At 38.8% G+C, this 24665-nt stretch overlaps 4 protein-coding genes across 8 annotated transcripts; 3 read left to right on the top strand and 1 right to left on the bottom strand.

The window, feature by feature from the left end:
• Window positions 1-250: 250 nt before the first annotated feature.
• Window positions 251-1762, bottom strand: fam32a (family with sequence similarity 32 member A). Its single transcript, XM_067398617.1, has 4 exons — window positions 1537-1762; window positions 1203-1341; window positions 963-1016; window positions 251-866 (listed from the first exon to the last, which is right to left on the bottom strand). The coding sequence occupies exons 1-4, from the start codon at window positions 1602-1604 to the stop codon at window positions 798-800; spliced, it is 330 nt and encodes a 109-aa protein (XP_067254718.1). The 5' UTR covers window positions 1605-1762; the 3' UTR covers window positions 251-797.
• A 138-nt stretch (window positions 1763-1900) lies between these two features.
• mrpl54 (mitochondrial ribosomal protein L54) lies at window positions 1901-2919 on the top strand. The gene is made up of 3 exons (XM_067398616.1): window positions 1901-2066; window positions 2301-2457; window positions 2569-2919. Exons 1-3 carry the CDS (start codon window positions 1901-1903, stop codon window positions 2699-2701), a joined length of 456 nt encoding a protein of 151 aa, XP_067254717.1. The 3' UTR covers window positions 2702-2919.
• Window positions 2920-3157: 238 nt separating this feature from the next.
• Window positions 3158-9331, top strand: malt2 (MALT paracaspase 2). 4 transcript variants are annotated; one of them, XM_067398614.1, is made up of 18 exons: window positions 3167-3424; window positions 4295-4354; window positions 4542-4706; window positions 4965-5131; window positions 5236-5366; window positions 5446-5596; window positions 5675-5862; window positions 5998-6094; window positions 6197-6241; window positions 6321-6362; window positions 6446-6649; window positions 6796-6973; window positions 7053-7127; window positions 7445-7572; window positions 7819-7968; window positions 8084-8241; window positions 8451-8588; window positions 8709-9331. In XM_067398614.1, the coding sequence occupies exons 3-18, from the start codon at window positions 4570-4572 to the stop codon at window positions 9138-9140; spliced, it is 2421 nt and encodes an 806-aa protein (XP_067254715.1). In that variant the 5' UTR covers window positions 3167-3424; window positions 4295-4354; window positions 4542-4569; the 3' UTR covers window positions 9141-9331. The 4 variants fall into 4 exon arrangements, with proteins under 4 accessions (XP_067254716.1, XP_067254715.1, XP_067254713.1 ...); XM_067398615.1 differs by lacking the exon at window positions 4295-4354 and having other exon boundaries at window positions 3158-3266; XM_067398612.1 differs by lacking the exon at window positions 4295-4354.
• Window positions 9332-9766: 435 nt separating this feature from the next.
• Window positions 9767-22971, top strand: safb (scaffold attachment factor B). 2 transcript variants are annotated; one of them, XM_067396012.1, is made up of 21 exons: window positions 9767-10048; window positions 10460-10547; window positions 11733-11800; window positions 11901-12125; window positions 12555-12608; window positions 16752-16800; window positions 17584-18031; window positions 18383-18429; window positions 18500-18597; window positions 18686-18835; window positions 19051-19148; window positions 19234-19277; window positions 19366-19448; window positions 19536-19681; window positions 19774-20070; window positions 21623-21757; window positions 21855-21897; window positions 21980-22080; window positions 22174-22232; window positions 22339-22393; window positions 22515-22971. In XM_067396012.1, exons 1-21 carry the CDS (start codon window positions 9896-9898, stop codon window positions 22633-22635), a joined length of 2562 nt encoding a protein of 853 aa, XP_067252113.1. In that variant the 5' UTR covers window positions 9767-9895; the 3' UTR covers window positions 22636-22971. The 2 variants fall into 2 exon arrangements, 1 of the variants encoding a protein (XP_067252113.1); XR_010896066.1 differs by lacking the exons at window positions 21855-21897; window positions 21980-22080; window positions 22174-22232; window positions 22339-22393; window positions 22515-22971 and having other exon boundaries at window positions 19774-20159; window positions 21623-21758.
• Window positions 22972-24665: the final 1694 nt, after the last annotated feature.

Here is a 24665-nt window from a genome sequence, read left to right as displayed (position 1 = left end):
GTGCCTTAGAAAAAAAATGTTTTACTTGAGACAAAACAATTGCACTTATGTATTTTAAGAGTCATTGCAAGTTGCCTACAGCTGAAACAGCTCAAACATGCACTTTAGTCTGGACTAGGCTTAAGCCTTGTCTGTGAAACTGGTGGATAGGGTTTTATATATAAGCATTTACAGGCAAGTTAGACTTGGGCTCGGGATGTATTGTTTGATGCAATTAAGATGTGAAATATTTTTATTAAAAGGAAAAAAATTGTTTTATAGTCTTCATTAAACTAATAGTCTTTATTTGAAATTATTACACAACTCTGATTGGCCAATCAGAGACATTTAATGAATACAGAGTGTCTTATGAAAAAAAAATGTCATCCATAAGTTTGAGTCATAAAAAAAGTTAAAGCTGTCCCTATGCGACGTAAAACAAGTAATAGTGTAAAATCCACTGGTCTCAGCTGAGTCACTCCTAAACCAACAACTATCACTAATCATAGCATGCAATTGATGCAAAATAACTATTTACCTAGCATATAAGTACAGGATGTTTTTTTTCAAATAGTTTAACCAAAAGTTACAAAATATAATGATCACTGCAGGCAGACATATGGACCTTACTACATGAAGGTCGGGGTGAAATCAAACTTTCAAAATACAGTGGTCTGAAAACTGAACTTAAAGAAAAATCCAAAGAGTATAACAGCAACACATTAAAATTGCTCAATTTTTTTGCAGTACTTGTTAGAAAGAAAATGCATCACGGCAGATGATTCTCTGAAAGCATCTAGCTGAAAAGACATCAACATTTATTTAGTCCAGCTGACTTTGGGAATGTCGTAATGCTCTGTCAATGAGTCCAGGTGTCTGTTGAAATCCTGTAACACAACAACAACAAAACAAACGTTAACGTATTAATAAAAACAAACACACAGGTTACTTAAAATATGAATATCAACATAATTGAGGCTTACCTCAACTCTTCTCTTGTGCGTTTTAGAGGCCTTCTTCAAAATTCTTTCCATTTGCTAATAACAGAAGTGATAAAGATAGAATGAATAGACCCATCATGTTACAATCCAATATAAAAGGTAATATAAATTTAATTCAGTCAAATTGACATTTTATTACTTAGCAGTCAAAATATTTTGATACATAATAATCAGTATATGGCACCAAAATAATCGATGACAGATATAAAATATCAAAAATACCCTTTTTTCTTGTATTTTGTCGAATGAAATCTGTGCTGGTGTCCTTTTGTCAACATAAACTTTCTTAGTTCCTTTTTCATTTTGAGTGGTCATAACCTGCTCCTCTAAATGCTTCCTTTCCTTGTCCTTCTTCTTTTTCCTTTAGAAACAAAGCAACAAAAAAGTTATAATGCAAACTAATAACATTTATATGATATACTGAAAGGACGTCAACACAAAGCTAGCATAACAGCTAACGGCTGTAGCGACAGGCAACGCCAACATTTTCCCACAACAAATATGAGCTAAAAATGTTTTGACATTTAGAAAAGCATGAAAATACACCAATACATACTTTTTACTTGCTATAGAGACTCCTTTTAGTTTTAATGTGCCTTTCTGGACAGACTTGTACTCCGACATGTTGGCTTGCTTCTGTATCAGACCAGCTTTCGTAAACAGACGACGGTCGGTGGTGTTTATAAATTTTCCTCTGTTTTACTGCCGTCTACAGGACAGGAGTGAAAGGTTTAGATTAATAATCTGGTTTTAATATCAATTATTTTATATTTGCACCTTCGTCGTTTATGTTATGTTACACCGCATGTTAATTTTCTGTTCGGAAGAAAGCTATTTAGAAACAGTGAAGTTTCTAGACTAGACTGTACTCAAGAGAGCATGCGTGTTGCAGATGCATCCGGAAGTACGTCTCACGTACCATGGTATGTACACTTCAGACAGCATGGTGGAAGATCCGAGGAGGCACAATGGCGCATATTATACTACATTCTTTGAAGAGGATAGACTTGCCTGTTCTGAATGCTTATAACGAGCTTATTGTGAACACTATTTTGATTCAGTCCCGTAGTTATGCTAAGAAACCAGGTAAGGTACCCTCCATACATGTCAGCATTAGCTAACTTCTGACCTTGGAGGACCAATTTTCATGTTTCTTTCATATAATATTATCATATTTATATTAAATTGTATTTGTATTTATATTTGTGTGTGTGTATATATATATATATATATATATATATATATATATATATATATATATATATATATATATATATATATATATATTTCTTAATTAAATATTACTTTTGTCTCTTATAGTAATGAAAGGAAAAGGTAAAGGAATGGTAAAGGAAGTTCTAAAGGGTCCAGAAGTCTGCAAGGATCCAGTGAAACTTTGCACGCATGCAGTTGGAGTCAACATCTTCAAACAGGGCGAGGACCCTCTTATTAAACCCAAGGAGGAGTATCCAGAATGGTATGAGTTGTATTTTCTTTGTGCTTTATAATACATTTATTGCATCACCAATTAGCTAGAAAAATAACATGCTTGTAACTCAAGTTGCAATTTGTTGTCCCATCCCTTCAGGCTATTTCAGTTGGACCTCGGCCCACCCAAGAAACTCAATGAACTGGAACCAGACAGTTGGGAATACTGTAAGCTTTTAAGGAAGGAGCATATTTGGAGACATAATAAACTGCATAAAGGCAAAAAGATGTAGAGGTTACGGACAGAATCATGCATCTTTGAGAGCAAGGCCTGGATGAACCTTTGCTTTCCCAGCATGCACAGCGGACATTGCCAGTTTTGCTGGTGTGTTGGTTCTCCTGTTTCTGAGGATCAAGTGGTTGAATTTTTCATTCTTTGTATAACTATTGTTGTTGTTGTGTTATTGATCTCATTTCAGTCAAATGAAGAAATAAAATTATAACGGCATCAATGCGCAATGTCAAAAAGTCTCTTTTACAACCACACTTTGGAAATGTTTAATTACACAAAATTATTTTCTATAATGTATTTTGTAGTTATAGTCTGTGTCTATCTATCTAGGTTATGTGAGTTTATATCTGAGTGTTGCACCTCTTCTTCAGCAGGAGTGACTTTGATGCATTGCTGCAATAGGTCGAGAGAAGGTGAAAGTAAAAAGCTCTTGCTGCGCGTGGTGGGGGTGTGCATGCAAATACATGTTAGAAAGAGGAACTACTGACTGAAAAAGACAGAACTGATGCGGATGTTTACCATACTGATTTGCGGATTCTGATTAGTCGCAGAAAATTAGATTCAAAGTAAGTTAAACGGATAGTTAGAGTCCGATTGAGTGTTTATTGGTAAATCAGAGTGAATACAGTGAATTATTAGTATTTGTGCTACGGTCACTTGATAACCTACCTTTTACGAAGCCGGGATAAACTCACTTCCTGGAGTCTAAATTACCGTATAACAGGTAAATGTACTTTTCTTTGCCTGTTAAGATGAAATATTTAAGAGCCTTTAATTTTTACATATTTCTTTTTCTAATGAAATGAAATCGAACATTATATTACTATATGCTGAAAGCAATCATCTATATCGAGTTTTTCTGATCATGCATTGCAATGATATTGGGATCTAAAAGTTTTAATTAATTACTTTCACGATTGGTTATTTTAAACTTACATTTCTTGGAGCACTGCCAACTGTAGTAAATCGAAAAATATACGGTTCCGCATTTTCATGTTACTAGCCTATATATTGGTCGGTTTTCAGTGTTTTATTTAGGCTACGTACATGAATACAGTTTAGGTAAAAGGTGTATTGAGATTTCTTGTGTTGAATAAGATTACTCTGTTAATTAGATTTTTTAAAAATTAATTTGGAATAAAAACAAATAAAGATTTCTGAGATAGCCTAATAAAAAAGAGAAGTTGTTCACAAATCTAAAACACGTGTGCCAAATTGCAGTAATGCAATCTTTATATTCATGTTGGATTTAATCATTTTTAAAAACGTTTATAGTATTGTCTACAAAATTTGTATTTAATTACTTTAAATAATGTCAAGCAACGAAACCTCAAGTAGCTAAAAAGACTTTAACTTGTTAAGGTTATTTTTTTTATTGGTTATATCATTCCAACATAAAAATTTAGTAATATAAATGAGTATTTTAAAACATAATTACTCAATTCAAAATTAAATAGACTACGCACCTAGAATTTTTTGGATTTTAAGCCCCCCAAAAGCTAACAGTATGGAGTAAGTTTTTTAATTTGGTTTTGATATTTGTTATGTGGGTTAAAAGGATAGACATTCTTCAACTCCTCCCCTTTTGTGGTAGGGTTTGGGTGTAACAGGAACAGGAGATTCATTCACTGGGACAAAGTTCTGTAAAGATTTGGTTTGGAAAGTTTATATATATATTTGGAAATGTTTATATATATTTTGAATTATGAAAGATCAGACCACTGATACCTAAAAATTATATTCATGCCCCTACATTTTATTGAATAACTGATAACTGAATCTAGAAATACGTTCCTCTCTGATGATACATTTAAATAAACCTCTTGTCATTTACTTCCCAGATAATCATTACTTCCCATACATCAAATTATGGAGGACAAGCATTTGGGTGTAGAAACCCTGAGTGAGGCATCGCTAAACAGACTTGGTTACATGCTAGACAATATAGAGTGTGGTTGGAAACAGCTGGCAAAGGCAGTGGCTGAGCAGCCACAATTTTGCTATAGGTAAGTCTGTCATAGGCTTATTTGTGTGTAATAACTAGCTCACTCTAAAAAACACTGGGTTGTTTCAACCCAAATTTGGGTCAAATATGGACAAACCCAACCAATGGTTTAAAAATGTAATTTAAACAATTAACCCAACGGTTGTGTTTGTCCATATTTGACCCAAATTTGGGTAGAAAAACCCCCAGCATTTTTTAAAGTGCTGTTATTGGGCATGTTTTTGACCAATTCACAATTACAGAATTTACTTTTTTGCAGTGACAAAGAGCTGACTGACTGCTCACTCAAAGTGCTAAGTCCACATGGCAGTCCTGGTCGATACCTGCTTGCCCTCCTTGCAGATAGAGGGTGTACTTTGGCCTTCCTGCTTCAGTGCCTGAAGAAAATTGAGCATAGAGAGGCTGTTGGATTTCTTACTACACATGGTAGCTAAATATACACAGAAAAACATGATGGTATAATCTAATTTGAGGTAGTAACCCGAAGGGGTGGGTCATATCACCCAGGTGTTATTTGTGTTTTTGGGTAGTGATTGAGCAGATTGACATTACACTGCAGCCACATAGTCAGCGGGTACCGGAGGGGAGTCCTGTGGTTCTGAGCTGCAGAGCAGTTGGACCTGTGGAGCTCACCTACCAGTGGTTCAAGGGCAAAGATGAGGTCTGTTGCACTAAATTTTGTAACTAAACCTACTGATATGAAATGTCATCCTTAGTCTTATTCTTTATGTTTTTGGTAGGTGCCAGGAGGCAGTGGCCCAGAGCTGGTGCTAAATCCTGTAAGTCCAGCTCAACAGGGCCACTACATCTGCCGTGTAAGTTCTGGGGACAAGTATATCTTCTCCAACTGGGCCTATGTACGTCTACTGAGGTCTGGAAGCTCAAGTGCAGGCATGTGAAAATTTTTAGCTTAAAACTTACTTTAGACTTGAAGGATCCTTCAACACTGATAAACTGCATCATTTGCAGGTCCCAGTGGTAGCTACTTCCCTTCTTCAACTAGTGGGTTGAATATAACTCAGCAACCCAGGCCTCAAGTGTTGATGGAGGGAGACACTCTCTATCTTGAATGTGTTGCTCAGGGCAACCCACCTCCACAGTTCCAGTGGTATCTAAACAAACAGCCAATGCCAAAGTGTACTAGGAGCTTCTTAAAGGTACTCATCAAGTTGAATTTTAAGTCTCACAGTTGAATGTAGAATAATTCATTAGAAATTGCAAAATTGGTGCTACTTAATATTTCATAACTGTACAGTGAACTTAATTGGGCATCTACATGGGCTTTTCCACAGATTCCATGCATAACCACAGCGGACAGAGGTACATATACTTGCAGGGTTTACAACCTATATCATGAAATGTGGAGTGATCAGGTCCAAGTAAACATCGGTAAGGTGCTTGAGACAACAGGATCCATAATCATTCAATTAAATATAAATGAAATAAATCGACCAAAGATTTTTCTTTATAGCATGGCCTATTTTCACTCAGGTCCTGGTTCTTTTTCTGATGTCTCTTGGGAAACATCTGAAGTGGGTAAGAATCTTTACATTGGATGATTTTAACACATCCACTGATGCTTTCTTGTCACTCACATGCACCTTATGTTTTACAGGTACTCCAGATGCGGGTCCAAGGCAAATGGGTGATTGTTGCGGTAAGTGATAAGGAGATTACTCTTGATATTTCTCGTATTCATAGGATCTACTATGTCAATCTTGTCACTTCATGAATTTATAGCCACTGACAAGGTAGCACTGCTTATGGGGAATATGAACTACCTGCATCACCGGCAACTGAGAGCTCCCATGGCAGATGTGCATGAGTTGACAAACCTTCTACGGCAGTTAGACTTTAAAGTCGTCTCTCTGCTGGACCTCAACTGGCAGGAGATGCATAGCGCTGTTACTGAGTTCCTGCTGCTGTTGGATCGAGGTGTTTATGGTTAGTTCCTTGTTGCATCAGTTGAATTTCTGTAGCTCTAGAATGTTACACCAATTTCCAATTTCCAAAGTCTTAAACATCCTGATGGTTTGTTTAATAAATATTTGAATCATCTGATCTCTCTTTTCCATGTCTGCCATTTCAAGGGCTGTTGTACTTTGCTGGTCATGGCTATGAGAACTATGGGAACAGTTTCATGGTACCCATAGATGCTCCAGCCTCTTATACCTTCAAGCACTGTCTCTGGGTGCAGGACGTGTTGCAGCGCATGCAAGAGCGCCAGACGGGACTTAACGTCTTTCTATTGGACATGTGTCGGAAACGGTGTGATTTGATTCATTGGTGATTCATTAGTTCTGAATTATTGTACTTAACCTTGACTGCAGTTGTGCTGTTCACACAGAAACCCAAACGATGAGAGCATCCCACAACCTGGCCCCTTGAGGGTGACCGCAAACATAGTGTTTGGCTATGCAACGTGAGTCCAATGCAATGACAAGTAATTTTAATGATGTCCAGAAATTGCAAGTTGTGCTCACTGCAGGGTCAAATGACGTTCAGCTCCACCTCTCTGGATGTCATTGGGCGATCTTTACCTAGTCCAGCTCCCCCTCTGTGTATCTAATGGGTGGAGGGATAGAGTTATGGGTGTGGTTGGACCTTCTAGCTCCACCCATTACACACATATTACATTTGGGGAGTAGGGGTGGGTGGGGGAGTTCACGTTCCACCCAGGGCTCTGCAGTGAGCAGCCTCTCAGAAATTGTGATTACAATCTTTGCATTCTGGATCCAGGTGTGTTGATGCCGAAGCATTTGAAGTAAATAAAGACGATCTCTCTAATGGAATCTTCATGCGCTTCCTTAAGAAGAGACTGATGGAGCCAGAGAAGGTCACGGTCATACTTGACAAAGTAGCAGAAGGTTTGGGGTTAAAGATGTTCCCTAGTTATCCACAATTCATTGTCAGTTTTGTTGGAACTACTTTTCAGACAAGAAAATGTTTTTAAGCCACATCTATGTCATAAACTTCCCAAATGGATAATTTTGGTAATTTTTGAAAATGCTTACATTTGAACTGCAATGGCTTGCAGATTATAGAATTACTACATGCAAGTCTTGAATGTCAAGTGTGACCGCACAGTTGTACAGAGTCTGTGTCCATTGCAGACATGGGAAGGTGTGAAATCACTCGTGGCCGGCAGGCTCTGGAGCTGCGCAGTAATCTCTCGGAGCGACGTGCCCTGACGGACAGTATTAAGGCCCCAGCGTGCCAAGTCACAGCGTCAACGCGGAACTTACAGTGGGCCATCGCGCATGGTGGGACCTGTTCATAATAAAACCCCATTAGTTTATATCCTTTTGCAAAGTACAATGGCTGTAGATAAAATGCAGAAAATGTAGAAACATAATGATTTTGTGTAAATGGTTCCAGTCATCCCAGAGAGCCGCTGTCTTCAGTTTGATTGTGGTGTCAAGGTACAGCTCGGTTTCGCTGCAGAGTTCTCCAATATCATGATAATCTACACTCGGATACTGGAGACTCCTAAAGACATTGTGACATGCTCTGCTCAGCTCTCTGACTTTACAGAGGTAAAGTGACGTTCTTATAGATCTGCAAATAATTTATGGAGTTAGTCCTGAGAAAATATAACATAAAGATGTTTTGCTAATTGCTTGCTTGTGAATAAGATTCATTACCTTTTCATGTCCCACTTTAACTTGTGTATCTTTGCTAGATTGTCAAAAACATAGCCCAAGATGCATTGTTTTGTATTCAGTTTCGACTGATATAATTTCAGGGCCCCGAGGTAGACCTGAAGCACAGCAATCAGGAGAGTCTCCGCGAGGCTGGCAGCTTACTACTGACCCTGGATGATCTACAGCCTTTGGAACAACCTCGGCTCTTTACTCGTATTAGTGCCCTGCAAAGGCTGAAGGTATAGTGACTCATGTTTGTGCAATATGTGCACAGTATAATATAGCCTATCTAATGTATTATTATTTATATGGAATGTATGTATATTATAAGCATATCTTACTTGCTTTTCCCCTAACAGAAAGAGCTCTCATTTACTGTCTGTCTACACTACAAGTACGCTAATCTGGATGAAGAGCTCTTGGAAGAGAAAAGGGTCACTGTAGGCAAACCTCTAGTGTCAAAACTCAACCTTCACGAGCCACGACTCTCTCCCGCTTCCTCCACTGACCTACAAATGTCCAGTATGATGGAATCTTCATCCTTCAGTGAAAGCTTCAGAGCTAACCTGTCTGACTCAAACCTTTCTTCCATTGGATCTGCATCTACATCCTGGTCCTACTATCAGGGACCCAGGGAATCACCCACATGCACTGGCTTAAAGAATGAACCCGAGGAAACCATAAGTCCAGAGTTTCTTGAGTCTGAAGAACCTCCTGCCATCAAGAGTTTGCCTAGTGCTTCTTCTGAGGAACTCCCATTTAAATTTAGCAACTTACCAAATTCTATTTAGCAGGAAAGTGTTCAATGCTGTGTGTCTGATACATTACAAACTATGTTACAGTGTCATTTTCCCACTCTACCTGCCATATGTTACAAAAGCCTAAGAATGAACTGAGAAAGTTGATGTACTGTTACAGCTTATAAATCTACCAGTGCATTAAATGATTTTATCATGGATTTTTTTGGTTTTTCATTAAAATACACCACAAATGATTCTGTCTGTGGTAATGATTATAATGTATCTATTACTTGAATTTCAACATGGTAAAAACATACATTTCTAAGAATAAAATACAAATTACTATAACTTTTATTTTTGGAATACAAGTTAAAATATTATATTAGCCTCCCGCACTCCTGTCACAGTGTCCCTAAATAATATTGCCTTGTGTAATTGTAATCTATCACATCTAAAAATTATATTAAATGACTAATCCATTAAATAGGCTATTTTAAAACAATTCTCAGCTGTTCCAAAACGGCCGAAACCGATAGTGCACCATATCTACTCCCACTTGGAATGTATTTTATCCGCTAATACGTTTCTTACTCAGGTTCCCGCGCTGGCGCCCTGCTATGATGACGTCTATGCGCATGCGCAAAACTCAAGGCAGACGCATGCGCAGGGCACTAGAGGACTGCGCCATTTTGCTTCGAGTGAGAAACGCTGTTTATCGTGCTCAATCTAAAATCCAGTGAGCGCGCGCGGGATAAATAAAAATACTCATTGGTCTATTTCCACGGTAACATTTACAACCTGAAAATATGTCAGACTCTTCGACAGCAGATGTTGGCCCTGTGGAGGCGGGGGTTCGTAAATTATCGGAGCTGAGAGTGATCGATTTGAAGGCCGAGCTGAAGCGCCGAAATCTCGACATCAGCGGCAATAAGAGCCTGCTTTCAGAGAGACTTAAAAAGGCAAGTAGACCCCTAGATATATCCATATTCTTATAATTTTGCAACTACTCGATACTATATAGGAACAAGCATGATTTGCATCGTCTTAAGTCACTGAGCTGGATTCTTACTGCAGTACATGTGCGGTTATATTCGAACTCCGCTTTTATTGTTATGGTGTTTTGAATTATTACTGTTAATTTGTTATCCAAGCCCTATAAGTTCATGTATATAATGCATTTTGTTATGCACGACTCTCTGACCGTTTCAGACATCAAACTGGCTTTGCAAGATGTTTTGAATTCAAGGGTTACGTAATATACAGCGAAGTGTAGGTTGTCTGTGTGAATAAAAATGGTTGTGACGCTGTAAACGACAGGTAATGGATGACAATCATGATTGTATTTGACTGTATCATACTCTCGTTTTCAGGCAATCGAAGAAGAGGGCGGAAATCCAGATGAGATTGTTGTACACCTTGAGATAACGCCTAAGAAAACACCTCGACGAACTCCAAAAGGTAAAAGAGAGATGTATTCACGTTGATATACTGATATTTGTGTTTTAATGTTTTATATTAAAGGTGTAACAATGCATTCATATGATGAATTGGGTCGATACACAATACTGATCTCATGATACTTCAAAGCCAAAATAAAGTTAAACTGTTTCTGAATGAAGAGCGCTGACTTCCACTCTCATTACCCTTGAACAAGGCACCTAACCCCAATCGCTCCCCGGGCGCCGTAGCAAAAATGGCAGCCCACTGCTCCGGGTGTCACTACTCACTGAGTTTGTGTAAAGGCAGGACCACACCAAGGTCGACCGTCTGACAGCTTTTGTTCGTCAGCCGACTAAGTTTTCTCAGTGTGTTCCACACCGTCGGCTGAAGTTGGTCCTTGTTGGCTTTTTTGGGCCGATTCGACATGTTGAATCAGCGTAGGAGTTCGTCGGTCCATTCTGATTGGTTGTTCAGCTACTGCAACCTGCTGGTCCGGAATGGCATTTCATCTTACGTCGGTGCAGAACGGACTTGGCCCGGCCAGTCTGCTTTCGTCGCTACTAGTTCGTCAGCTTGGTGTGTTCCTGCCTAAATGCAGAGCCCAAATTCCGAGTATGGGACACTATACTTGGCCTCATGTCACTTTCATTGTGTGATTCAGTGTGTGTACACCTATTTGTTGAATGTTTTTTTTATTTATTTCAAACGGTTAACAAAAAGTACTGTTCACTAAAATGCTAAATTTGGGATAGCATCAGGTCTTTCTCCCCTATATTCAGGGCAATGATGACACCAGAATCGAATTCTGCTTGGCTAAAAACAGAATTATGTTAGACACATGCGTGCACCTGCCTATTTACATTTAAAAAGCCTTAAATTATGTATTTTATCTTTTCATTTATTAATAGTAATTATTAAACATGGAAGTTCAAATGTGTGATCTACTGGGTTCAACATATTTGATGCTAAATTAAACTTCTCTAAAATGTAATTTTGGGTGATCTGTACTCAATACATATGGTCACCATCCAGATATTTTGATGAAAGATTAAGAGGGCACATATATTATAAAAAATATTTTGATGTGCACAGATTAATCATTTATAATAAATTCTGCATAAAAAACAAAAATTGTCAGTTTTGATTTCATGGTGAGTTTAAGTTGGTTTGAAATCAGTGGTGTTTATTTGTTTCTGTCTATAGGAAAGAGCAAAGATGAACCTGATGAGCCTGAAGATTGCACCCTTGAGGAGGACTCTGTTGATGGCCAGGTGCTCTGTAATATAAAGTTGTTGAAGTATATGATCTGAACTGGGTTGAGTTATTTTGCATAGGATTATCAAAACTAACAGCATTCTTTACCTCCTTCAGGATGACCCAGATAACCTTCATGAGATGGATATCATGGACATGAATGTTCTGGATGAAGCCGATATGGGTAATGGAGATGGGCCTGATGGAGATGAATATGACGAGGAGGTCCTAGACACTTTGTCAAACGAAGAGAACACAGGCAGCCCGAGGGAGGATGCCGCAAATAACCACGATGCGGAGGACGCTGATGATGCCGTCATGAGTAAATCTGAGTTGGAGGAGGTGAGGTTTTAAATTTGGCCAGTGATACTAATTCTCTGTTCTTATCAGTGTTGTTTTAGTTTCATTAATATTTTGAACTTTATTAATATTTTGAGCTTTTGTTTTTTGTTAATTTTAGTTTAATTCATAGTAATTTCGTTATGTGCTTTTGTCTTTTTCTCGGTTTTTTTTTTTTTTTTTTTTTTTTTTTTTTTGCTATTTAAGTTCAATTTATTTATATTTCAGTTTTAGTATGGTTTAGTTATTTATTTCCTGTTAATAAATGTTAGTGCTTTGACTTAAACGTCTCAGTTTATTGCCAGGCAACTTTACTAATTTTTTAGTTTAAGTTTCCCATGTAATTTATATTTTATATGTATATTAGTTTTAGTTAACAAAAATAACCCTAGTTCTTATTGCACACTGAGTGATGCTTTCTTTGGCTTTCAGGAAATAAAGGCTAATGATGCAGACATGGATGAAAACCAGGAAGCGCCGTGTCAGGTATTCAAGGAAGTTAACATTTTGGGGATGGAGCAGGTTTGTTCCATTGGGTTCAATGTAGGGATGCTAACAATGAATCAACAATGGATTCATTGTTGTTAATAATTTAATAAAACTTATCAATGGTCATTTAAATGGTTAGTTCACCCAAAAATGAAAATTCTGTCATTTATTATTCACCCCCATGTCGTTCCACACATGTAAGACCTTCGTTCATCTTCAGAACACAAATTAAGATATTTTTGATGAAATCCGATGGCCTGCATTGCAAGCAAGACAATTAGCACTTTGAGGGCCCTATAATACACCCGGCACAATGCGACACAAGGCGCAGCGCAAGTGTGTTTGCTAGTTTGCGTCCGGCGCCATTCGCGTTTTCCCGTTCAGCGCCACGTCCTTAAATTAGTAAATGCATTTGTGCCAGTTAGTGCGCCCATGCAGGTGTGCTGGTCTAAAAAAGAGGTGTGTTCAGGCGCATTGCTATTTTAAGGAGCTGAAAATAGACTGCACCATAGACCAACTCAAACCTGGTCTAAAGTCAATGGCGCAATATTTTTTTGTTAGAGCGCGTTGGTAGAAGCTGCGCCTCTGGACACGTCCACAGTGCGCGTTGACTTTGCTTATTACACACAGGGATGCGCATCACACAAACATGCCAAATATTAAAAACAAAAGGATTACAGTGTAAAAGAATATTATTGTGTAGGCTACATAAATATAAAAATGTAATGATGAATAGTCATTGCGTGTGTTATAATTAGGCTACCTATTTTCAATTCAGCCTATTACTACTTATAATGATGAACGAAAATGGCTAATTAATTGAACAATCGTGCCAACACACACACATATATATTAACTGACTCATCGCACGGAGCTATTTGAAAGCCTGCATTTGCAAGCCTGCTTTAACTTCGCGCACGAGCAGATAGGTTTCTTCGCTTGAAAAGCGTTCAGCTTTTCCGCCAACAAATTCCGCCATGTAAATAGCAATCCGCCATGGCGCGAGCGCATCTCGCTCTCAAAGGGAATGGGAGATGACACTCTGATTGTCTTATTGAACGTTACGCCCATTACTCATTAAGAGAATAGGGACAACCCATTTCAAAAATGCGCCCCGGCGCACGGACCGTTTTTCCGTCTTTAAAATAGCAAAAGTGGATTTGGACACGTCCTGAGTGCACCTGCACCGTGCACTTTACGCTCTGCGTTTAGATCGTTAAAATAGGGCCCTTAATGTTAGCTACTAAAGATGTATTTAAAACAGTTCATGTGACTACAGTGCTTCAACCTTAATGTTATGAAGTGACGAGAATACTTTTTGTATGCCAAAAAAAAAACACTGCTTCATGAAGCTTCAAAGCTTTATAAATCTTTTTTCAAATCAGAGGTGAACCATTTAAATTTTGAAACGCTTACGATGTAACGAAGCCTCGTTTACTGAAATCACATGATTTTGGCAGTTTGATACGCGCTCCAAACCACTAATTTGGCAATCTCAATCTGCCTTCTAAAAATCAGTATCCTTTGAAATGCTTTGAGCAATTTACAACATCAAGTGAGAAAGGCATATAGTTATCATTACATCGTAATATGCTAACATGCATAATTCACCCACTATATTGCTAAATGTACCAAATTTTTTATATCAACAGGAAAATATTCCGGGAGAACCTGGCTTCTCTTGAGACTCCCCTGCTTTGTCTTAGTTAATGATATGTTAAAGCCTGCCAGCACGTTGATGTGATTGGTTACAGTGTAGTTTGTGACATAGAGAACACCGGCGATTTTCAAACGTTTTTTTCATCTTTTTCACTGCAGTTTTTATGATGAGGAGAAATTACTCATCAGTGGGGTTGTTGACTTATGAATTTGCACATGGCTTGTCTTAAAGCATATTAAAAACACCAAACAGACATATGAACATTAAAAACTTTATTTTTTTGCTACAGGGGGTCTTTACATTTTTTTTTGACAATATATGGACACAAGGCTTTCTGTGATGTACGATTATTTTATAGATCACACTTTCATGTAAAGCAGTAATTTTTTTTTTCTTGCTATGAGAAGAGAGCAAAAACCAAAAATGCTTTTAAGGGGTTGAAGCGTGTAGCTCTGAAACCCTATTGTAATTGTTACATTTTCCAAGGATCAGCATTCTCACCTAAGTGATTGGGCAGACCAAACTGTACATTGTAGAGACTTGAAACTTTGAGGCCTAGTAGTACAACGTCACCAAGGCTCGCCCCGATTGGTCTGAAGGGGGCACTACAGTGTTCAAAAGTACGAAATGGCTCATAATTCCTGAACCGTTAGGCCTAGGCTCAAGTGTCTTATATCATTGGAATCCTCAAGGCGGACAAGATACATGCCTCAGATTCACTCGTTCCCCGGGCAAAATGTCCGGGTATTTTGGACTAGTTGTTGTTTTTTGACCCGATCGGAACCAAACCAGTGCAGCGAGATTCTCTGGAGTCTGATTGTCAATAGTTATCAAAAAAAAGGTCCCTAAGGACCGCCAAAACATTCAAGGTGGGTGGAGCCACTTTTACTAAAATGGCTATAACTCGTGAAAGGTAATAAGATATTTTCACCAAACTCAGCACACCTATGTAAGATCTTGTGTGAAAAAGGACTCAGTGACTGGCCACTTTGTGGCACTATAACAGGAAAAAAAACCATGAAAACAGCTATAACTACTTCACCGTTAGTCCAAGTGACTTGAAAATTGCCGTGAAGCATCTTCGTCCAAGGGGCCTCTACTGTCTATGAGGACATTGAGGCATCTCGAAAAACATGCCGTCGACCACTGAAGATTGAGCAGCTATCAGACAAGGTTAATGGAGGCTAATCAGAAAGAACCTCGCTGGGCCTGTTTGACTCACGGCCCTAGAGGCCCATGAGAAATTCTAAAGAAACCAGCCACCAGGGGTGCCATCGTGTTTTTCATGTGCGTAAAGCATTGTGTCTTGCACGATTATTCACGTACGCTCACGACATTCATACCACATGATAGAACTCCTCACTCTGAGCAACTTTGCCTCTAGGACCGCCGCTATCCATCGAATCATTCGTTAAATATTGGAGATTATTTCAAAAACCAACTTTCGTGAACTAGTCTAAGGTTTTTGGCTGAACCTCAAGAACTCTTAAAAAGCTTTAAAAACCATATATTTTCAATGATAAATTGCTGGTATTGGCTGTAAATGGTCTTTTCCTTTATAATTTAAGTGGTTTCATGCTTACTAAATAAAATGTACAATTTTTGCACAAGTGCTTAAAGGCTTAAAATGCTTGAGCCTTGATAATTGCTGCTTGCAGCTATATTTTTTTTTTTTAATTTTCAACAAGCTTTTTTTTTTTTTTTTTACAGTTGTTAATATTAGACTTTTTGATGTAATGTAGTAATTTTAATGATACTGAATCAAAAAAAAAAAAAAAAGCCAGCAGTAACAGTAAAATTGGACAGAAGATGTTTATTTTACATTTTATACAAAATCAAATTTAACAGATTTATATTTTGACCAATTATCCAAATAATGTATAGTCCTACAAAGCTATTATTAGAGCATGTGAGCAGAGTGAAGCGGTAGCGGATCAGTGAACGAAAGGTTAGCGTCATTTCACCAGCATTGCCCATTACGTCTGTACCCCACTGCACAGCACAGTAGGGCTATTGCAAAATGAAACAAGTATACTACATATAAATTTCACGTCGGCACGTTATTTTAAAAGACTTTGCTTTTCCGATGTGCATGAGCGGCACATGAGTGGAGCGTTCACATGGGCCGTGAGCAACTGAGCAAGTGCATGTGCGTAGAGCGGAATATTGAGTGGCACGTCACAAAAGTGAAACCTGAGTGCTGAACACTGAGGCGGCATATATATATTTTTTTCTTTTGGCCAAAAAGCTGGGGATTGCTGGTTACAATGAAAATGTACAATTATATTAATGCACTAATAATAATAATACAATGTCCAGAAATCAATTCCAGTATTACACTGAGTTTAATTTATTGACATAGAACTTCGTGATGGGGACAATATCGACCCTGGCAAAAAGTGGTGGGGACATGTCCGACCCACAAATTATGCCTATGGTTAGGTTTATTTTGCTCATCTTCACTCATTTTCTATCTTTAGCAGGAGGATGATGGAGAGCATGGATGCGAGGATACAAAAAGCGAAAAAGGTACTGTATGGGGCTCTGGGATTGCTGTTAAAGTCAGGGTGAAGCCTTAAGGTCCTTTAGTGTAAATGTATCAGGTTACTCAGGAAAAAGAGACTGGAAATCCAAAGTTGATTACTGGCTTTCTGCATTGCTGACAATGGGCATTTAGCCTTTATATTAGTTTAGAACCACGTTATAGTCACTCACATGTTTCTTTTTTATTTATTTATTTTTTTTGTAAGGCGCAGAAATGCAGAGAGCCAGTAACCTGTTTCAGTTAGTACATTGGTTGGTTTAAATGGTTGTTGCAGATGCAATTTAGTGTTTCTAGGTTGCTTAAAGAAGACAACAAAGAGAAGACAAGAAGACCTGGATCATGCTGAAGCAAAATCACTGTAGGACTCAAAGTTTGTTAATTGGAGATTTCACTAATGGACCATTTGCTTGTTTGAAAAGAAACCCATTTCCTGTAAAGACAGCACAAGCTGCTTCTTCCTTATCATGGACACTTCAAGTACTAAAGTCGACGATGGACACTCGGATGTGGTGCAGGTCTTGTGGCTTTCCCTAGTCAACAGTGCGCCCTCTGCTTCAGGGTGCAGGTGAACTGAAAAGAAATGGCCTGTTGTCTGGAAGCTTGTTGCTTGTTCTCGCTTTGGTTTTTCCAGTCTCTTCTTAGGGTAGCTTGCCTTTGCTTGTGTATGAGAAAGCAGAGGGCCACGTCCTATTCCAGTTCCACGATAACATTGCAATGTCTCAGAAGTGATTAAACTCTGTGCCATTCTATTCCTGTTAAATCCGTAGAAAGTGAGAAAGTAGCCGGGTCTTGTATATCAGAGCCGCTTAAGGAAGACTTCACTGAAGAGCCGACTGAAGACGAGAAATCTTCAGTCTGGGATTCTCACAAAGAGGAAGACAATGTGCACGACCTCGCTAACACAGAGGAGGCCGCCAATTTGGAAGCAGAATCGTCAGCCTGCGAAGTGGACATTGACGCATCAAAGCAAAGTGAAGTCGATTCAACAAGCAAGGACCAAGAAAATGTTCAGGACAATTTGGTGGACTCTGAGAGCACTTCTACTCAGGCCGCTAATGCTAGCGAAACATGTCTGCGCGATATCGAAAGCGCAGTTGATTCGGAAATGGCGTCTAAAGGAGAAGCAGATGAGGAATGCAAGAAGACTGAACCTGCTGAGTCTTCAGAAGTCAAAGAGTCCTCTGTACAGGGTGGTGGTGATGATCAGAAAAAGAGGTTTGTTGTTTTCTGTCTACTAGAACAATGGCTTTCTCTGTTTCATTGGCTCCTTTGTTAACAAGTATGGGTGCTCTTGGGAGGTGTAAACGACTGCGCATTTCGTCTACCATTTTGTCTTTTTTTTTCTACCTTCAAAAAGTAATGTACCAGAAATTTGGTTTGCCATTTTAGTCCAAGGTATGTTTAACGTAATTGGGCTTCACATGACTATTCAAGTTGTAATATCCAAATCTTTGTTCATTGACTGAGGTTGTGTTTTCACTAGGTGGGTATTTGTTAATCAACACTGGTGATCCCATTCAAAATTCCCATTCAATTTCTCATAATCCCATTTTTCTTTTTCTCTAGCGGTGATGAGGATGCATCAACCAAGCCGGAGTCGAAAGATGATAAAGGTGGGTGTGCGATGAACTACTACTTTTGACCAAGAAATTGTTTCTGTAAATTGATCTTGTGCCCCATCAGGTAGTGCTGCTGCTAGCGGAAGGAACCTGTGGGTCAGTGGACTCTCTTCAACCACTAGAGCGACAGATCTAAAGAATCTTTTCAGCAAATATGGCAAGGTCTGCTTGTTAAAGAAAACTGCACACTGGAAATGAAATTGTTCTTAGGTTGTACAGTGTCTTGATCCACGTGTGCTACTTCTTGCAGGTTGTTGGCGCGAAAGTAGTAACAAACGCCCGAAGCCCAGGCGCTCGCTGCTATGGGTTTGTTACTATGTGCTCTACTGAGGAGGCCACAAAGTGCATCAGCCATCTGCACAGAACTGAACTGCATGGCCGAATGATTTCAGTTGAAAGGGTATGTGATTTAGTTATTAGGGTGCTGACACACTAGAGTTTGACAGAGAACATTGCGAGTGTCCATTGCTTTTTGAGATCCTATTTTATTTCAAATGCTTGGTCTATTTTGCAAATGCCCTTTTTTCTAAACTCTTTTGCATCAGAATTAGGTGGATGACATTATTGATGAGTTGTGGATTCAAAGCTAATTGATTGATCTGTTTCTGTATTTAGGCCAAGAACGAGCCTGCTGGAAAGAAGCCTGCTGACAAAAGCGATACCAAAAAGTCTGTCAGTGAGAGAAGACACTCCTCTGACTCTAAGACCGAGAAGTAAGTTGTAAATCAATGGTATTTACAGACATCTCTGCATGCCAAACAACTGTAACGGTCTCATCACACGCTTTCATCCTTGCAGATCTGAGAACAAGGATGAGAAGACCGAAAGCTCTGATGGAAAAGGTAATAATAGCTTGCATTCACATTTGTTACTACCTTAAGTAATATGCAAAGGTATCTAGATGTTAATGCTTCAATCTTGCCCTGACAGAGCAAGGAGGAGAGAGGACTGTCGTGATGGACAAGTCAAAAGGAGAGCCAGTCATCAGTGTGAAGACAAAAAGCAAAGAGCGAGTATGTTTTGTGGTTGTAACCTTTATTATTCTGACTGCCTTGTATTGTTTTGCAAGTGTTCAAATGACTCTATAATCTTTGTTTCAGAGCACTAAGAGTCGTGATCGTAAATCCTCCAGCAAGGATAGGAAGGACATTTTGTCCTTTGACCAAATTAAGGAGCAGAGAGAGAGAGAGCGTCAGAGGCAGAGGGAACGAGAGATTAGAGAGGTGGAGAGACGCAGGCACTCTGGGTAAATTTGATGCTTCTGTCCTTAGGCTCTGGTCTATTCTTGATCTAAAATCAATCTAGCAATTTTCCAACTGGTGTTTATTTACAATGCAGCGAGCGAGATCGTGACAGCCGTTCGGAGCGCGAGCGCATCCGCCTCTTTCGGGAGCGGGAGGAGAGGGAGAGACTGTTGAGGAAGCGCAACTGGCTGGAGGTGGAGAAACAGCGGCTGGATGCCGACCGCAGGGAGCGCGAGTTCCTGGAGCGCGAACGTCTCAGAATAGAGTATGAGCGGCGGCGCGAGCAGGAACGTATTCATCGGGAGAGGGAGGAGCTGAGACGACAACAGGATCAGCTACGCTTTGAACAGGACCGGCGTCCCATCAAGAGGCCTTACGACATGGATGGCAGGTATGCATAAAGTAGGGTTGCCGAAGTCCCAGTAACAGTTTTGCCAAACCAGTAAAAGCACCCACTTGCAACTCTACTTGACTCCTTGGGTAAGTCCACTAAGCTGGAGCATCTTGATTTGTCAGCTTTGACTGTGGTAGGGCTGCACCATATTGAAGGGATATGCAATAACTCGTTAAGTAATGTGATATTCGCTATGCGATACAATAATGCTTTAAGTGTACAATAAATTTTAATTATATTGAAATATATTTAAAAACTGAATGATATAACCAACATTCCATTTAAGAGAAGAAAGCATCCCTAAAACTTCTGAAATTGAACCACTGTGTTTTACTGTAGTATTAGCTACATTAAAAAATGTCATTTTAACATCAGTTCAAAGGAGGTTTATGTTTTGTAGGCCTACATTAGGTTTATTCAACAACAGAAATTGAATAATCAAATAGTCTTCACTATATGATTTAAATATACACTGATTCTTACAAAATTAATAAAAGCTAGAGCTGCACGGATCTAATTGTCACATGCTCACTTTTTTTCTCAACTGTTTACTCTACTGAAGACTTTACTGTTTATGTGAATACATGCAAAGATGGGCATTTTGGCATAATTTTATGTGTATTTGCCCATATAAGCTGCGGAAGAGAAATGAAATCATAACGTGCTGTCCGAGAGGCAGCTTCCTGTGTGTGCGCGTGTGTGTACTTTTTTAAAGGGTTAGTTCACCCGCAAATGAAAATTCTGTCATTAATTACTCATGTCGTTCTACACCAGCAAGTCCTTCGTTCAACTTCGGAACACAAATTAAGATATATTTGAGAAAATTTGAGAGCTCTCTGACCTCTTTATACACGGCCATGTCAATTTCACCAATTTCAAGGCCCAGAAAGGTAGCAAGACAAAAAAAGAACCCAGAAGCACTGGACTCTGTTTACTACATCAACAGCGTAGGAGAAATTGTTGAATAAAGTAATAATTTTTGGTTTTTGCACACAAAAAGTATTCTCGTCACTCCATAGCATGAAGGTTGAACCTACCAAAGAGGATTAGGGCCAAGCAATGATAAAAAAATAAAACCATCTTGAGATTAAAGTTCTTAAATTTTGAGAAAAAGGTTGAGATAAAATGAGAATAAACTTGTTAAATTACGAGAACAAATTCGTTAAATTATGACTTTTTCTCATTTAACGAATTTGTTCTCGTAATTTAACGACTTTATTCTCAACATTTTATCTCGACTTTTTTTTCTCATAATTTAACGAGTTTCTCAATATTTTATCAAGTTTTTTCTCGTAATTTAACAACTTTAATCTCGAGATGGTTTTATTTTTTTTATTATTGCTTGGCCCTAATCCTCTTCACAGGGACTCTTTAATAATCTTTCATAATCTATTAAAGTATTAAAATTATTCCATTAGTGTAAGCAATTACAATATGCATATCACGATATGTACATTTGCGATATTTCGATATATTGTGCAGCCCTAGATTGTGGGATGCAAAATGTCTGTATTCCAATTTTTTTTTTTTTTTTTTTTCAAATGTACAGAAAAGATGACTGGCCAATGAAGAGAATGACAATGGATGATCGCTATGGACGGTCGGATTTTGGACGCCAAGACCGCTACCAAGACTTTGACCACAGAGATCGCAGCCGCTATCAGGATGATATGATGATGGACAGGTAATGCCAGTTCTGTCTAACAGCAGGCAACCATCTAGATATTTGTCTATAGATTTTGCTACTATATCATACTGATCTGTATTCCTTTTACGAACAGGAGAGACAACCGAGGTGGTTTGTCAGGGGACCGAGACAACCAGGTAAGAAAAGCCCTTCACAGAAAAGCCCTTCATTAGATTTGATCCCTTGGAAAGAGTCTCATCCTCCTTTCTCAATTTACAGCACTTTTCAGATCGGGACAGACATGGCAGGGACAGTCGTGACAACTGGGGTGGTAGTTTCGACAAGCGTGGAATAAATCCTATGAGGCCGGTGCCAGGCAGGTAAGTCATTTTGTCTCCTTTAGTCAGATGTGCCGCTTCTTTAAATGGTTGCAAATTCTCTTCACTCATTTGTTTTGCTTTGCTTGTTTAAAGTCGTGACAACAGGGACTGGGAGCCTGGACGTAAAATGGACGGGGACAGAAACTGGCAAGGTTTGTATGGGTTTTTTTTTTTGTGTGTGTTTTGTTTTGTTTTTTTGTCGATTTCAAAAGAAGTTGCATGTTATCCTCCCATCTTACTTACTACCTTTCTTTTTAGGAGCAGATCGAGGTGTCCCGGGACAGGGTCACATGGCACGAGGTGGAATGGCAAGGTATCAAGATTTAGCCTTTTGTTTGTCATGGCTAGATTTAACTTTAACATTATTTTCCCATGATACTTAATTTATAGTTTTCTTTTGTTGCACATGAAACTAATATTTATCTACTCCATAGCCGAGGTGGATACATGCCGACAGGGACATCCCAGTCACTCTCTGGAGCCTTAAATCGACCGAATCAGATGATGCAGGGTAGTGGAATACAGGGTGGCGGAGCCTTTGGTCGACGCTATTAACTTAAAACCTCTTCCCTTGTGTATCTGTTATGTGAAAAGAAACTTTGCAGCTTGTACATTGCCAGTCTTGCTTTGTAATTGTATTTTTTAAGTCCACTTTTATTTTCATGGTGTAAAGACAAACAGATAATTGGTTACATTGTGTAAAGATTGACATTTTTATTTTGATTCCCCCTCCCCCCTCCATTCCACATCCTTAGATTTTAGGCTTTTCTGTTTTTCACTTGTTGAATGCTCAGGAATGTTTTGCTAAAATGAAACCTGTCTTTGAAACCATGAACATGTTGTTCAATTGTTTTTGATGTTTCAATAAAATTGTGGAGTTTTCTTTACATAAAGGAGATACTTTCGTTTTCTTATAATGCACACGCTTGTACTGTGTTGCCACTAGGTGGCGCTCTTAGTCTAAGCAATATTGGTGGAATTGAAGAATGCTGGCAAAGCTGTGAGAATGCAAGAAGATTTTTTCATTTTTTTGAGGAAACCATGCTGGAACGTTCCATATCCAATCTAAACAGGTTAATTTAGTACTTGGGGTTAATTTGGTAATAATGATGGTTGCCTTAGCAAACACGGATAATAATTATGTGGCATCTCTGTAGTCTTGGTTACAGGTTGAGATGTTATATTGGCATATTGAAACACTAAATGAACGGATGCCATTACCATCATGACCACCAGCCAATTGCTCAATACATCTTATTCAGAGCTTCACTTCCATGTCGTAGGAGGACTGGCTTTTAATCTAATAAACTGTTATAAATAAATGAACTTTTTACATGATTTTAAATGTCATGTTAGAAGATCAAGGGGTCATATTGTGCAAGTCTATTCACTGCAGTATTAGATCACTAATGTATCTAATAATAACCCTTAAGTTACCATGTGTCACTAAACCTTATGGCCAAGAGAAAACCGTTTCCTGAATTTTTTTTATTTTGGTGTATTTCCTCAACCTATGTGGTAGTTCCTTTATAATTTAAATGTTTTCAGAATTTAATTTATAAGTCAGGGGGTGGCGTTGTCCCAAAATTGAGGCTCTGCATTCAGTTCTGAATCTGTTTTCAGTTAATCATCATGACAAACTGACTCCACAGGGGATATTGTGCATTGCTTGCTTGAAATTAGCCATGGTAATGTGGGGTGTCGTTTCACTCTTCGATACAAACCACTTTTAGTTGGGGGTGGGAATTCATATGTAATTGTGATGGTCATTCTATATGATTAACTGTTCAGATCAATTATAAAGTTCAAAGGAACTGAGGAGAACCTTTGGTTTGACTCCAGTGACTTGTAGCAGATGACCTCCTGGGAGGTGAAGTTGGTGTATGGTGTTTCAGTTCCACAATGTCCTAAAGTAACCTCTGTCTAAACTGATGCCTTCTGGGGAGGCATCTCGAATGATGTCACTAACTTAGATCAGGTCATGCATCGGTGGCCAAATACATCCTGGCTGGAGGTTTTGGAGGTGGAGCCAGACACAGATTTTCATTCCTAGAAAAGCCTGGAGGCCATAAAACTTTCATTATATATCATACTGCCTAAATGCGCCAAGAAAGTCTTCATAAATGTGTGCTCTCTTCAATGCTGTCTGAACTATTATCCAAGAACTGCTGGTTGTCCTCAGTCCAAAATAATATTGTCCATTGTTTCAAGTCTGAACAATGTTTGAACTGGCAACGGTTTTCTTCTGCAGATACGTTGACGTGTGGACCAAGCCATTTGGAGCAGAACCTGAGCAGAGCTGGAAATTCAATTACTGTATCACACATCCATGAGAATTTCTGTTCTCCCCTGCAGTCAACTATACACTGATTTCTGGACATTTCCCAAAAGAAAAAAAATCCTTTTAAAAGCCTTGGAAGAACATGAATGTGGGGGCCCAACATATCATTGTGTTTCCCATGTTTCTCGAAGCAAACCTCATTAAAGAGTCCCACTTCCGAAACTGAATTCAAATTGTGGTCCTCCTTCAAAACAGATAAACAAGTCTGAATATGCCTAGTTAGTCTAGTTCAGGCATGTGAAAC

The sequence above is a fragment of the Chanodichthys erythropterus genome, chromosome 10 (assembly GCF_024489055.1).
Source record: "Chanodichthys erythropterus isolate Z2021 chromosome 10, ASM2448905v1, whole genome shotgun sequence".
Taxonomy (NCBI): Eukaryota; Metazoa; Chordata; class Actinopteri; order Cypriniformes; family Xenocyprididae; genus Chanodichthys; species Chanodichthys erythropterus.
The sequence above is the reverse complement of the archived record's forward strand: the minus strand, read 5'-3'. Positions and strand labels throughout refer to the sequence as shown.

Excerpts from the sequence above, each read along its gene's own strand:
- safb (XM_067396012.1), top strand. The coding sequence starts at position 9,896 with ATGTCAGACTCTTCGACAGCAGATGTTGGCCCTGTGGAGGCGGGGGTT. Across the intron at positions 18,032-18,382 it reads GGTGATGATCAGAAAAAGAG|CGGTGATGAGGATGCATCAA; the intron begins GTTTGTTGTTTT and ends CTTTTTCTCTAG. Across the intron at positions 22,081-22,173 it reads ATGAGGCCGGTGCCAGGCAG|TCGTGACAACAGGGACTGGG; the intron begins GTAAGTCATTTT and ends GCTTGTTTAAAG.
- malt2 (XM_067398615.1), top strand. The coding sequence starts at position 4,570 with ATGGAGGACAAGCATTTGGGTGTAGAAACCCTGAGTGAGGCATCGCTA. Across the intron at positions 4,707-4,964 it reads CAGCCACAATTTTGCTATAG|TGACAAAGAGCTGACTGACT; the intron begins GTAAGTCTGTCA and ends ACTTTTTTGCAG. Across the intron at positions 6,974-7,052 it reads TTGGACATGTGTCGGAAACG|AAACCCAAACGATGAGAGCA; the intron begins GTGTGATTTGAT and ends CTGTTCACACAG.
- fam32a (XM_067398617.1), bottom strand. The coding sequence starts at position 1,604 with ATGTCGGAGTACAAGTCTGTCCAGAAAGGCACATTAAAACTAAAAGGA. Across the intron at positions 1,342-1,536 it reads GTCTCTATAGCAAGTAAAAA|GAAAAAGAAGAAGGACAAGG; the intron begins GTATGTATTGGT and ends TTGTTTCTAAAG. Across the intron at positions 1,017-1,202 it reads ACAAAATACAAGAAAAAAGG|CAAATGGAAAGAATTTTGAA; the intron begins GTATTTTTGATA and ends TTCTGTTATTAG.
- mrpl54 (XM_067398616.1), top strand. The coding sequence starts at position 1,901 with ATGGTATGTACACTTCAGACAGCATGGTGGAAGATCCGAGGAGGCACA. Across the intron at positions 2,067-2,300 it reads TAGTTATGCTAAGAAACCAG|TAATGAAAGGAAAAGGTAAA; the intron begins GTAAGGTACCCT and ends TGTCTCTTATAG. Across the intron at positions 2,458-2,568 it reads AAGGAGGAGTATCCAGAATG|GCTATTTCAGTTGGACCTCG; the intron begins GTATGAGTTGTA and ends CCATCCCTTCAG.